Source organism: Caretta caretta, chromosome 6 (assembly GCF_965140235.1).
Source record: "Caretta caretta isolate rCarCar2 chromosome 6, rCarCar1.hap1, whole genome shotgun sequence".
NCBI lineage: Eukaryota > Metazoa > Chordata > Testudines > Cheloniidae > Caretta > Caretta caretta.
In genome coordinates, this window is record NC_134211.1 from 16,433,596 (window position 1) to 16,447,863 (window position 14,268).

The following is a 14,268-nucleotide window of genomic DNA, read 5'->3' on the forward strand; positions in this document are numbered from 1 at the left end:
CAGGGCCCTAAGATATACAGGATGCTGTGCCAGCCTAGGATAAGTGGAGCACCATGCACTCTGCCCCGGATATACACCTCCATACTCCTCCACACCTTCTACCTGGAGGAAGAGTGATGCAGGGAGTGGGTGGTACAGAGTGGGCTGTACCTGCTTTCTACCACCTGAGAATTACCCTGAGTCAGGGGGCTCCTTGGCTGCCCCTTTAAAGCAGCTGCCCAGCTGCTTTCCCTGCTCAGCAGGGACTCAGGCCTGAGCCCACTACATTGTTCAATTGTCTAACTAGTAAAATACAAGCAGTGAACACATCGGTGGGTCTCTATTCTTCACCTGGGGAGCAGAGTGGGGCTGGTCCATGGCTGGGTTCCATGCACTGTAAGACATTGTGATCCTGGTACACTGAGTTTAACTTACAACATCACAGTGATACCAGGTACACACTAAAGGGACCCAGCTGTTACTTACCCCAGTCTCTGCAGTTTGCAGTTTGGATGTTTCAGCCCCTCACACAGCTGCCGCATTCCTGAATACTCCAGTTTGTTCCGCCTTAGATCTAGGTATGTCAGGGTCTGGCTGGTGCAGAGAACAAAGGAGAGATCCCCACAACATGCAGCATTGAGACCACAATCGCACAGCCTGCAGGAGACAGATGTATACAGAGTAAAATGACTTGTGTATGCCCCATTCTCTGCATCTCCCCTCACTGAGACCCATGTGTATCTCCAAAGGGATTCTTAATTCAGAGACAGCGGCTAGGAATAATGTTATCTACTTATTTTGATTGAAATAATCATAAAAAGACACCTACTGAAAGTTACAGGTCCTTAACATATAATTAATTATATAAAACTCCCCTGTGTTAAGAGAATATTAAGGCTGCAAGATCAAGCACCCAAAAGTTAGGAACTGCCAAGCTTTAGGCTGCCTAGGCAACCTTAATTTAGCTCCTTTCTGTGTGTGCATTTTGATACAATCTGGGCAGGGAATTCTGGTCGCTGCTGGTGGTCGGGGTGGGGAGAAGTGGTGCGGAGCTCTCCCTCCTCCCCCATACTGTTCCTGCTGTCCATCCGCCTTCCTGCCTACCTCCACCTGCTCTGAAGATGCTGTGGAATCATTGCCTTTTTTTCTTTTTAAGGGCATGCGGGTGCATGTGCTCCCCCTCAGACTTTCCTCTTCTTTCTCCCTTCAATTTGCATTAGTGGATTGGTGGGCCTCCTTCTCTTTCCTCTGCCTGCCCAGCAGTCCCTTCCGCCCCACCCCCAATAGTGCCCCCTTGCAGTTTGCTGACCCCATCTCAGGGGGTCCCTCTTGTGATCCACTTTCCCCCATGGTGTGTTGCCTGTTTCCTCTGCCCTTCCCAACCAGACCCCTCGCTACTTGCTGCCTTTTGCCCCACCCAGCCCCACGTGTCCTGTGCACCCATGTGTGTCTGTGTAGGTGTTTCTCCCCATTTTGTTTAATTCCTACTCAACTGCACCCCAGACATACCCACTTATATGCACCCCTTCACTACCAGTGTGGCTGGAGAAGCAGGCCCCACTCCATACTGTTTACAACAAGCTCCACTGGCTTTTCATTTATCAGATTGATCCCGCCGTTGACGTTTGCTCCCTCCTCACCACACAGCAGTGTAGTGCAAAGGCTGGGGAGCAGTGTAGTGGGGAGAAGTTGTTAGACTCTGCACAGGCTCCAAAATGCAGCACAGACATACCCTCAGACTCAAATTCCAAGCTATGTGTCTTGCTGACGTTCAAATGTGCCCCTCCCAGCCCATCTGCTTAGCACAGCTGGGTTCCCCGCTCCCAGAGGGGCTTTCTGGGTGTGTGAGAAATGATCTTCCTCCCTTCCCTGTATCAGCCCCACCTGCCATCGCAAGAGGTGGGTTTACAGGGCTTGTAGCATGAAGGGATTCACAGTGATTCCTAGAGAGTGCTCCTTTTAGTGTGTTTCAGAGCTGGAACACAGGGGTCTCCACCCCAGGTAAATGCAGGCTCCTGTCCAGGCTAGAGCTGGGCACAGAATGGATTGTTCAGTTTGCTGGCAACTTCAAACAATTACAATAATGTTTCATTTAGAGTTGAATGGAAAATGAAACTTTTCAAAATTTTTGATGAGTTGAAAAGTCAGAAAAAAAAATTCAAGTTGAAACGTTTCATGTTCACCCATCTCAATTTTTTCATTTTGATTTCAGGCACTTTTACCAATAGCAAGGGAAGACTAGATTAACCATATGGCTGGAGGAAATGCTGGTGGTGCCCTCTGGGTAAGTGTTAGTCCAGTGTGATCTGTGAGTCCTAGATACAGCTCCCCACAGCCCTCTGTCATAAATATAAAGGGAAGGGTAAACCCCTTTGAAATCCCTCCTGGCCAGGGGAAAGCTCCTCTCACCTGTAAAGGGTTAAGAAGCTAAAGGTAACCTCGCTGGCACCTGACCAAAATGACCAATGAGGAGACAAGATATTTTAAAAAGCTGGGAGGAGGGAGAGAAACAAAGGGTCTGTGTCTGTCTGTATGCTGGGTCTTTGCCGGGGATAGACTAGGAATGGAATCTTAGAACTTTTAGTAAGTAATCTAGCTAGGTATGTGTTAGATTATGATTTCTTTAAATGGCTGAGAAAAGAATTGTGCTGAATAGAATAACTATTTCTGTCTGTGTATCTTTTTTGTAACTTAAGGTTTTGCCTAGAGGGGTTCTCTATGTTTTTGAATCTAATTACCCTGTAAGATATCTACCATCCTGATTTTACAGGGGGGACTTCTTTATTTCTATTTACTTCTATTTTTTATTAAAAGTCTTCTTGTAAAAAACTGAATGCTTTTTCATTGTTCTCAGATCCAAGGGTTCGGGTCTGTGGTCACCTATGCAAATTGGTGAGGCTTTTTACCCAACATTTCCCAGGAAAGGGGGGGGGTGCAAGTGTTGGGAGGATTGTTCATTGTTCTTAAGATCCAAGGGTCTGGGTCTGTAGTCACCTAGGCAAATTGGTGAGGCTTTTTACCAAACCTTGTCCAGGAAGTGGGGTGCAAGGTTTTGGGAAGTATTTTGGGGGGAAGGACGCGTCCAAACAGCTCTTCCCCAGTAACCAGTATTAGTTTGGTGGTGGTAGCGGCCAGTCCAAGGACAACGGGAGGAATATTTTGTACCTTGGGGAAGTTTTGACCTAAGCTGGTAAAGATAAGCTTAGGAGGTTTTGCATGCAGGTCCCCACATCTGTACCCTAGAGTTCAGAGTGGGGGAGGAACCTTGACACCCCCAATGAAGAATGGATTTAAATTTGGGACTACAGGATATTCTGGTGTGGGGCCTTTCTCAGTCTCTCCTATTGAAGTTCCACTTTTTATAAATAATTAAATAGCTAGTGGATCAGGGACTTGAACTGAGGTCTCCAACCTGCTAGCTGAGTGCCCCAACTAATCCATGGGCAGTAGAGTCATTCTCACTGTCTTTCCCTGGCCCAATGACTATTCACTGTCATTAATTGTCATTCTTACCACTAAGAATAACACAATACACTCACACCGTATTCCTCATAGTCACACTGTAATGCAATCCCTAACTCTGTCCTCCTACTTTCCCATGGGGTAAATAGCGCAGCATGCAGTTCACCTGCACATGGATGTCTGGCAGACACACATTCCTGAGATCACAGTAAAAAAATTGCCTTATAGTGTGATTGTGAAGCACATGGTGTGTGTTGTGTTACTGTGCATGTTCTCAGGTGAGACCAAACTTTTCTGATTCCTTCTCCCCCAAAGATGAGGGACTATTCCCCTTGTCCTCTGATTCCTCTCAAGGGTCTTTTCTCTTTCACTGGGTCTGGTGATTACGGCTTAGATGTTTACTCCCTCATCTTCATATTAAACAGGAAGTTTGGGCTTGCACGGGGCAAGCTGCAGTGGTGTTCAGCGCGAGAAGATTTCCCTGGAAAAGGAATAAGCAATTTAAGGGTTGAAGCACTTTCCTGGTACGGATCCCCTGCTATCTCTTGTTGTTTCCTGGCAGGCTGCTACTAAAAGGATCAGGTACCAGGCATGCCATGGAGGATTCTGTTTTCTAGTCAGTTTGCAGTTAGAGAAGGTGAACCGCCAGCAGTTTGACTTCTTATAACAGTAGGTGGATTTTCATCCTTACACCAGGAAAGACTCCTTCTGCAGTCTACTACTGTATGTGGAAAGTCTTCTGATGCTGGGGAGTTAAACGCTATTAGAATCCCAAATCAAGCCTTTCCAAAAACTCTCACAGATTTTTGTATGGTGGCTTCCATCAAAGGTTTTAGCCTCAGCATCTTTTGAGTACAAGTAGCCCCTTGGGAGTTTGAAGGGTTTCTCCTAGTAAAGATAGTTTGGAATCTCACCTTCACATTGCCAGATTTCAGAAGGCCATGGCTAACCTTTCTCCTGTGGTTGGAAGCTCCTATCAGTAGCTGGACATTTAACTTGGTTCTGCCACATATTAATGGAATAGCTCTTTGTATCAGTGGCAACCTCATCCCTATACTTCCATTCAAGATCTGTTGCTTTTTTAAGTAGTGGCAGTCCTGTAATACCATGGACAAACCATACTGAATTAAAATAAACCTTACTGAATTACATGTAATACCTTTGGGGTCCATTGTATTAAAGTGTAATTGTTTGTGTTACTGTGAAGATTGCATATAACTTTGCTAGGGGGACAGGGTATGCTAATGTAATTCCTCCAGTCAGAAGCATTTCGAAGCCACTGTCTGCAAAAGTTTGCATATACTAATTCAAACTGGAATCTCCAGGGACCCACAAACAAAGAAAAGACTTTGGCATAAATAACTTGTGTTTAAACTGATTCAGGGCCTTCTTCCTGATCCAGCAAATGGATAGGACCTCTGGTCCACGGAGGGTCCCAATCCCTAGGGAGGGGTAGAAGGACTTGGCCTAGTGAGACCCCAAAAAACAGAGTTCTCATTCTGAGCAAAGGATACAAGAAAACACCTGGGTGGGGTTTTGAAGGACTGCTACTACCAGAACCCATGTCGGAGGGGGTGATCTCTGTTACACTTATTAGCATGAATGTTGGTTCTTTTATTATTTGTAATATGTTTTCTCTATAGCGCTTTGACCTTCGGAATAAAATATGTTTGCTTAGAAAGAACTGCATGGTAACTTATAACTGGGGCTATTATGCTGTGTATTGTCTCTGAGGAGAGGAGTGAATCAGACCTGCTTAGGCAGATTGTTGTTTGCTGGGAATAACACAGTGATGGCAGGGAACTGTGCAGCCTGAAAATATCCCACTCAGAAAGGAGAGAGACATGGGCCTCCTCCCAGGAGAGGCAGTGGCCAGGGGAGTTGGAAGCCTAAGAGGGGGTGCCCTTGATGGATCACTGAGGGGAAATAATGGTGCAATTCCCTGAATTGTGACAATTCCAATCAACTTCTCCAGAAGTTAACTGTGTTATCTAATAAATCCCCTTTTCTTCAGCTTTTACCAGACAAAGTAGTACTCAGAACTATTCCAGAATTCCTGCCTAACAGAGTTCTCCTTGTCATTTCCATCAAAACACCGCTCTCCTAAACCTACCCTTCTTAAGAGTTCAGATGTCTACAGGGCCATCAAATTCTCCCCGTGCAGGACAAAATCTGATGCCTTGTTCTGCTCCTCTGTTGGAAATAACAAAGGTCTCAAAAAACTTATAAGGCAATCAACTCCAGATGGGTCAGATTTGCAAATCTGGAAGCCTATAGGAAGGCTCAAAAGACACTGCTATCAAACCTCAGAGCATGTTCAATAAGATCAGTCTCTAAATCTCAGCAGATAGATGAGGTCTATAGAGTGACCGCCTGACAATCTCTGCATCTTATGACCAGACACTACAAGTAGATCCATAGTCACTAGATGCTGCCTTTGGTCTCCAGGACTTTCAGACTGCTGTTCTTCCTTGATTTGTCTTCTCATTTCATTCTGCTTTCCCTCCCCCACCCCCACCCCCTTTTTTTTTTTGATAGACTGCCTGATACTTCCCATCCCTCAGTCTCCAAACTAGTGGATTCTGGAGAAGACATATTTGAAGTACATTGTAATTATTTGTTACTTAAAATTAGAGTATTTCAATTTTCTTACTCAGGTCTTCAGATTTTACAGAGTTTAAACTTAATTATAAAATATGCAAGTCTGTGTTGTGTGGGACATAAAGGGGAGGAAGAGAAGTTGGGTGTCTTCAAGTTAAACCCTAAAATCCTATGTCCTTAAAATGTGAATCATGGACAAAAATCAGGGCAGCATTTGAGAAGGAAGTCCAGGCTCTATCTACAATCTGGGGTGACCAAATGTTTTTAATCCAACTACAGGCAGAGATTGGGTTTAGTCACAGAAACCCCTTCTAAAACTACTGAGCCCTAAATCCAGAGAGTGCCTCTTGACTACATCGGGGCTCCAGAGGTGGGAATTGCTTTTAGGAGCACACCAATGCAAGCATGCATTTGAGTCAGGGCTCTCTCCTAGGTGGGCAGATACGTTGTCCAGGTTGCCCTGGTTTAAAGCAAGCAGGAAACATCATCTGTTTGATGCATTTTGCCTAAGTACTGCACTGAGATATCAGTAAGACTAGAATCTAAAAGCTCATTTTGTAGGCAGCCTTAGCTATTCCCCAAGCCTCAGGTGAACCTTTCTTGGGAGAGGTGCAGAGAATTCTTGGTAGATAACCGTTACTCACAGCTTCATTGTCATTCCAGTAGGACTTATGCCAGCATTGTTAAAGAAGTAGAAAAATGGACATATTCGTATAATTAAGATTACACTGCTGGTACGGAGTTCCACAGGGTAGTCTAGATGAGCATATTACCAGTTCAGATGTGGATTCACTTCTTGACATCTATAATCAAAACTACCCTACTCCAGTGCACATAGAGCAAAATCAATTGACTGTGGACAGAGTAGATCTTAAATGACATTCTCAAATTTTCCTGCGGTTGTTAGCCTGGAGGACACAATACAAAAATTCATTCTCACAGCTTTGTTGTTCCCATGTTTTTTCCAGTTCATGCAACAGACTGTCATCAAGGCATACCCTGAAAACACAGACCACCCTTTATCAAACAGGGTGACCAAGCCCTTAGTGTGTTGTGGAAAGTCTGAGGCATGCCTTGTGGCAACTTACACAACAGGGCTCGTCAGCAGGGGCCTCCTCTCAGATAAATTCCAGGGGTGGGGGTGAAGTTGTGACAGCATATAGAACATTATATGGAGTTACATTACATCTTAGAAAGGCAGGGAGTGGAAGACATAATGGAGCATACAAACCTATGGAAAGTCCAGTGGGAAGCGGGGACAACTGCCCCCTAGAAAATGATGCCCCTGCTGATAAGTATGAGAAGATATCAATGTGTTTTTACAGCTTTATGGAGAGGTACCCATTTGGGGAGAAGAGAGAAGCTAGGATCAGAGATTTGGGCAGCTGTGCACACTGGGGTATCCTGATGTGTAAACAGCATTTGGGCAATCACCCATACCATGGGTGTCTCCTTCCATGGGGGAGGAGAACAATAAACTAGGAAGACCTGTTTTGTTTACTTCCCCACCCTGGACGGAATACAGTGCAATGAGTTGACACCTATTCCCTGGCTAGTGCACAAAGAGACTGGGCCCATTTACACAGTACATATGAGTCACAAATGCTTTTATAAGAATAACCCAAGATGGGAACCTTTCAGCTGCGGCAGAAGAAGCAGATGGTTCCTACATGTCCTGTTATTCCGCAAGCCAGTTCTGTGGATGAACTCACTGTGCTGGCCCCATTATTCCAGGATAAGATCCCAAAACCTGGACCCCACAAAAATGCCAAAAAAATGCCATAGAGATTGGCTGTTACAGACACGGCCCTCAGGGGATCCTTTGCCTTCTGTAATTTATTCTGTAACTGAGATAACTCAGAGCTTGTTGACTTTCCTGTATGGTGTAAGAGGACAAAAAAGTGCTACATTGTCTAAACAAAGTAAAAGAAGCAGTGAGAGGCAGAAAGGCATTCTTTAAAAAGTGGAATTTAAATCCTATTGAGGAAAACAGAAAGGAGCATAAATTCTAGCAAGTGAAGTGTAAAAATATAATTAGGAAGGACAAAAAAGAATTTGAAGAACAGTTAGCTAAAGACTCAAAAAGTAACAGCAATTTTTTTTAAAGTAAATCAGAAGCAGGAAGCCCGCTAAACAACCAGTGTGTCCACTGTGCGATCGAGGTGCTAAAGGAGCACTCCAGGAGTAGAACGCCATTGCGGAGAAACTAAATGAATTCCTTGCATCAGTCTTCATGGCTGAGGATGTGAGGGAGATTCCCAAACCTGAGCCATTCTTGTTAGGTGAAAGATCTGAGGAACTGTCCCAGACTGAGGTGTCATCAGAGGAGGTTTTGGAACAAATTGATAAATTAAACAGTAATAAATCACCAGGATCAGATGGCATTCACCCAAGAGTTCTGAAGGAACTCAAATGTGAAATTGCACAACTACTAACTGTGGTATGTAACCTATCACTTAAATCAGCTTTTGTACAAGATGACTGATGGATAGCTAATGTGATCCCAATTTTTAAAAAAGGCTCCAGAGGTGATCCTGGCAACTACAGGCTGGTAAACCTAACTTCAGTACCTGGCAAATAGGTAGAAACTATGGTAAATAACACAATTACTTTACTTAAGCAAAGGAAACTGTCATGGGATTAGAGGGAAGGTGCTTTCAGGGATCAGTAACTGGTTAAAAGATAGGAAACAAAAGGGTAGGAATAAATGGTCAGTTTTCAGAATGGAGAGAGGTAAATAGTGGTGTCCTCAGGGGTTTATACTGGGACCAAAACTGTTCAACATAGAGATAAATGATCTGGAAAAAGGGGTAAACAGTGAGGTGACAAAATGTGCAGATGATACAAAACTACTCAAGATAGTTAAGTCCAAAGCAGACTGCAAAGAGTTACAAAGGGATCTCACAAATCTGGGTGACTGGGCAACTAAATGGCAGATGAAATTCAGTATTGATAAATACAAAGCAATGCACATTGGAAAACATAATCCCAAGTACACATATACAATGATGGAGTCTAAATTAGCTGTTTCCACTCAAGAAAGCGATTTTAGCGTCTCTTTAGGGTAGTCTCTGAAAATATCCACTCAATGTGCTGCAGCAGTCAAAAAAGCTAACAGAATGTTGGGAATCATTAAGAAAGGGATTGATAATAAGACAGGAAATATCATATTGCCTCTATATAAATCCATGGTATATCCATCCTCTATATAAATACTGCATGCAAATGTGGTCACCCCCATCTCTAAAGAGATATATTGGAATTGGAAAAGGTATAGAATAGGGTAACAAAAATGATTAGTGGAACAACTTCCATATGAGGAGAGATTAACAAGACTGGGACTTTTCAGCTTGGAAATGAGATGACTAAGGGGAGATATGATAAAGGTCTATAAAATGACTGGTGTGGAGAAAGTAGATAATGAAGTATTATTTACTCCTTCTCAAAACACAAGAACTAGGGGTCACCAAATGAAATGAATAAGCAGCAGGTTTAAAATAAACAAAAGGAAGTATTTCTCCATACAATGCACAATAAACCTGTGGGACTCTTTGCCAGATGATGTTGTGAAGGCCAAGACTATAACAGAGTTCAAAAAAGAACTAGATAAATTCATGGAGAATAGGTCCATCAATGGCTATTAGCCAGATTAGCCAGGGTTGGTGTCCCTAGCCTCTGTTTGCCAGAAGCTGGGAATGGGCAACGGGATGGATCATTTGATAATTTCCCTGTTCTGTTCATTTCCTCTGGGGCACCTGGCATTGGCCACTATCTGAAGTCAGGACACTGGGCTAGATGGACCTTTGGTCTGACCCAGTAGGGCCATTCTTATTTTCTTAAGAGGAAGGAGCTGGGATAATAGATATCAGGAGCCCAGTGAAGGGAGTTGCACTGTTCCCAAATGTTCCAACAGCTCAGGAATGTGGCGTTATCTCAGCTTCTCCAAATTCAGCTTATCTTTTATTGCTTGGCTGGACCTAGAATGATGATAATTCCCAGCTCACCACGCTAAACATCTTTGGGTTACAAACACCACACTATATCTCTGTCACATCGGTAAGAAGTTCTGTCTTCTAGTCCCTGAATGGGCAAAGCTGCCCATCTGTCAATACCCCATCCTGGTCCCTGATCTCTATGTGAGTTTTCTCTTCTCTCACACTACACCGCTATTTCTCTATCCCTCTTTCCTTCCTCTCATTCTCTTCCCCCCTCACCCAGTCATGCTATGGGACACTGACTTTCTGAAAGTACATCACATTTCCCACTCCCACCCCCCACACACATCTTGGTGGGTCTGCCAAGTCATATATAAAATTAACCTTTGGACAGTCCATCACCCTTCTCACAAGCAGCAACTTGCCTGGCTGGTGATTTGCAGGCTTCATACGTGATTTTCAGGCCTTTTTGTGGCTGTTTTCAATCAAGGGTTGGTGGGTGATGGTGGGGAGTGAGCTGTCACTTCCACTTTCTCCAGAGACCCCCTTCTCTGCAGCACATTAAAGCCACAACATGGGGGGAGAGGTGGAAAGGGACACTGCACCAGGCTTACATGCCACCCCTATTAGATGACCTAGTACCTCCCCCTGCTAGTGCAGGATTGCTCTCTACAACATGTTTTCCTGTGAATTGTCCAGTGGAGAATTAAGATGTCCCAAGTGATGGAGCTTCCATCAGTTCTATGTGGAGACTATTTTCATGGGATAGTAGATCTCACAGCAGACCTGTCAGAGCAACACAGCAGTGAATCTGTGTATCTTTCCTCCCCATCTCCCATGCCACCAACAGTGATTTACTCATCCTCCACCCTGCTACAAACATGGCAGGCTGGGAACATATGGTGAGTCCTTCCTCCAAGTGCTGGAGGGACACTTGATTTTCAGATTCTCCTTGTAACTGCAGGGAGCAGACACCAGATACGCACCCTGTTGAGCACTTTACATAAAGGACACCTGTGAATGCAAAAAGGAGGCCAAATGTTACTTACCGCAGTCTCTCTAATCTGCAGTTTGGCTGTTTCAATCCCTCACACAGCAGCTGCACGCCGGCATCTCCCAGAGAATCATTACCGCGCAGGTCCAGCTCTGCCAGGCTCTGGCTGGCTCTGAGAACAGCAGCGAGATCCCCGCAGCCAGCAGCTGTGACATCGCACTCCTCCAAGCTGCAGGAGAGAGAAAGGCAGAGAAGGGGGATCACGGTGTGAACGGGCTCATCACAGCTGGTCTGACAGGCCCGCTCTGGGACCAATCCGCATCCAGAATGAGCCAGAAGTCCTGCTACAGACACTGACCCAAGCCCCACTCCTTATCCACTGAGAAACCAGCAGTGGGTGGAACTGTCTGTCTAAACTCCACCCCTTGCCTTTTACCCGTCACTAATGAACAGTGGGAATGGTCTAGACGCCTCAAACCTCTGCCATTGACGAATAAGGAATAAGGTTTGGGATAAGACTTCCTTGCTGAGTACTGCCCCCTCACCCTCTCCACTGACCAACCAGAATTCAGAAGAGTAAAAAAGTCCTGCCACTAAGCTCTTGACCAGCCAGGCTGGACTTGGCACTGATCAGCCCGGGAATGGTGCGACCCAATCAGAGCAGGCCCCACCCCAGGCAGCTGGGCCAGGCTCAGAGCAGGAGGAACTGGGAGATCCTGACCCTCCACGCCCCCGGCACTAGCTCTGCTGCTGCCCTGCAGGAAACTGATGTCTCCTGTCTCTGCCCCCACCCCATCAGCTCTGACCCTCAGGCCTGGGGTGGGGAGGCAGCTGGCAGGCCCAGCACTGGCTGCATCACACCCACATTCCACTGAGACCAGGGACCAAAGTGGGGGAGAAACAAAGAGCGGAAGATCCCCATGGCAGGAGGTTCCCCAAGGATTAAGGAGGAAAGAGTCCCTCAAAGGAGGGCAACTGTGTGACCCTGTTATACAGTTGCCAGGTGTCCAATTTTCAACTGGAAAGTCCAGTCGAAAGGGGACCTGTACCGTGTCCGTCAAATGGACTCACCAGACACAAAAAGTCTGGTTACTGCAGGTGGTGGGGAGGAGGTGCGGGGAGGTGACGGGTTGTCAACCCACGCCAGACCCTGCTCATTCAGGGCCTCTTCATACATACATCTTGTGGGTAGTCAGGCTCCACATCATGAGCTGAAGCTCCCATCCCAGCCCTGGAAGCACAGGCAGCCAAGCTTGCGGAGGGAGATGGGGCGGTGGAGAGGATTGAGTGACGAGGAAGGGGAAGTTGTAAGAGCAGCTAGCAATGGGGGGAGGCAGGGAGAGGAGTGAGTGGAGGGCCTCAAGGGAAGAGGCGGAGTAGGGGGAGGTTCCAGCACTCTTGTTATAATGTCTGGTTTTCAGAAATTAGAAAATTGGCAACCCTACTCTGTTGGCAGGGCTTATTCCAGAGTCTCTGGTGGGGTGATAAAAGCAGAAGTTCTGCTGGTTTCTGTAACCCCCCTGCAGAGCCTGGGCTCCTGATGGAGCTGCCAGCCAGCTGAGTGGGTAACCATGGCAGCAGACCACCTATGACCATATGCACCTCAAAGACCACCTGCAATCATGAGGATCTTTGCCTTCCTTCAAGGGCTCATAGCAAGCCCCTGCACTCCCAAGCACGAGTCCTCTCCACCTCTAAAAGCTGCTAAATCTTGCACACATGTTGAGACACCCCTCCCACCAGAATTGTCACCTGCATGGCCTCCTTCATCACCTCAGTTGTCTTAAAAATATTTTTACTCTGCCAAATAGAGGGGAACCCCAACATTTGGGAGAGAAAAAAGCCCCTGAATTCATACAAGGGAGAGAAATCCACACTTCTTGGGGAGTGCCCAGGTTCTGTTAGGGTTTGTAGAGCCCCCAAGATATTTTGGAGGCAGGAAGAGAGGAGCCTGCAATGGGGGTTAGGGGAGAGTTTCTAAGATTGGGTTGAATGGGGGAGAAAAACCCCAAAGGTGTATGTGGGAATCTGAGGGGATAAACCTTACTTTGGGGAGGAGTGAAGTGAAGAGGGCATTCAAGCTGAAGCAGAAGAGAAGGACCCCATCAAATGTAAAGGTTAAAAGAGAGAGAGGGGACACCTGAGAAGGTGAGGCAAAAGAGATCCTAAAGTTGTGGGAGGACTTTTGAGGGGAATGGACCTCACTTGGAATTAGAAGGAGACCCCTTCTGCCACTCAGCGGTAATAAAGGGAGTAAGGAAAGAACATCCCTCCAATAGAGACACCTTGAGATATTCGATTAAAAGAGATAAGGCTAAGGCAGATTTGGGAAATACCCACCATGGTGCAGAGAAAGAGAGACCTCCAAAGATGAGCATCTAAGTGGGGAAAGACTGTAAAGAAAACAGGGGACACCCCTGGAGGACAGAGGAGAATTAATAAGGATACAGAGAGCAAGACAGAAAGAATTAATGAAGTGTGGAGGGAGTCAGGAGCAGCAGGAGGAAAACGGAGAAGATGGAGTGAGGGAGGAATAGTAGGAAAAAGAAAACAGCTAAATTTGAGGGCAAACATGGACACTCAAAAGAGTGAAGGAAAAAAAGAGACAGAAAGAGAAGAAAATATCTGAGCAAAGAGAGAAACCACAGAACAAATACAAAATAAATTTTAAAAAAGGGAGATAGAGGCATGTCGATTTTTTAAAAAATATTTTATATAAGTTTGATGCTAAAACGTTGCACTAAGATACACACTCACTGTATGTTGCCAAATGTTCAAAAATGACAAGTCAGGCTGCAAAGAGTCTTAAACTGAGCATAGTCATGTTACTGTCTTAAAATTCGTGAGATATTTTTTTTAAGGAATACACTGAATTCCTTTAATTTGGCTTCTGGTTTTTCAGACTTTAGGGTTCATGTTCAGGCTGTCTCTGCAACCATGAGAATAGAAACTTAGCTTTTTCTTTTTAAAAAAAATGGAGAGTCTTCCTTAGTCATATGACTCTGGGAGCTAGGACTTCCAGTAAACATGAAATATCAAGAGATTTGTGATAAAACCTCAAGATGGCAACATTGTCATATATCACAACATGATTCTCTGGTGTAACAGGGATCTCAGGGGCCTGGCTGAGAATGGTAGAGGGCGTGGGGGTCCATTGTTCCTGAGGTCAGAAGCAGGAATAACCTGATTTTTCTTTCTAACAAAATGATGTGTAAAATAAAGGGTTTTCAGTCCTGATTTAACTGTAAATCTGAATACAAACTTAATCCTGGCGCTGCTCGTGGCCCTCCATACATT

General features: G+C 45.3%; 1 protein-coding gene across 1 annotated transcript in view; it reads right to left on the reverse strand.

Moving 5' to 3' along the window:
• LOC125638527 (NACHT, LRR and PYD domains-containing protein 12) overlaps positions 1-14,268 on the reverse strand; it is a 156,218-nt gene that overhangs the window by 13,521 nt on the left and 128,429 nt on the right. Inside the window, exons 10-11 of the mRNA XM_048854416.2 lie at positions 11,027-11,200; positions 466-636 (exon numbers count right to left, since the gene is read on the reverse strand). Coding sequence (XP_048710373.2) covers positions 466-636; positions 11,027-11,200 — 345 coding nt within the window. The remainder of the gene's footprint in view (positions 1-465; positions 637-11,026; positions 11,201-14,268) is intronic.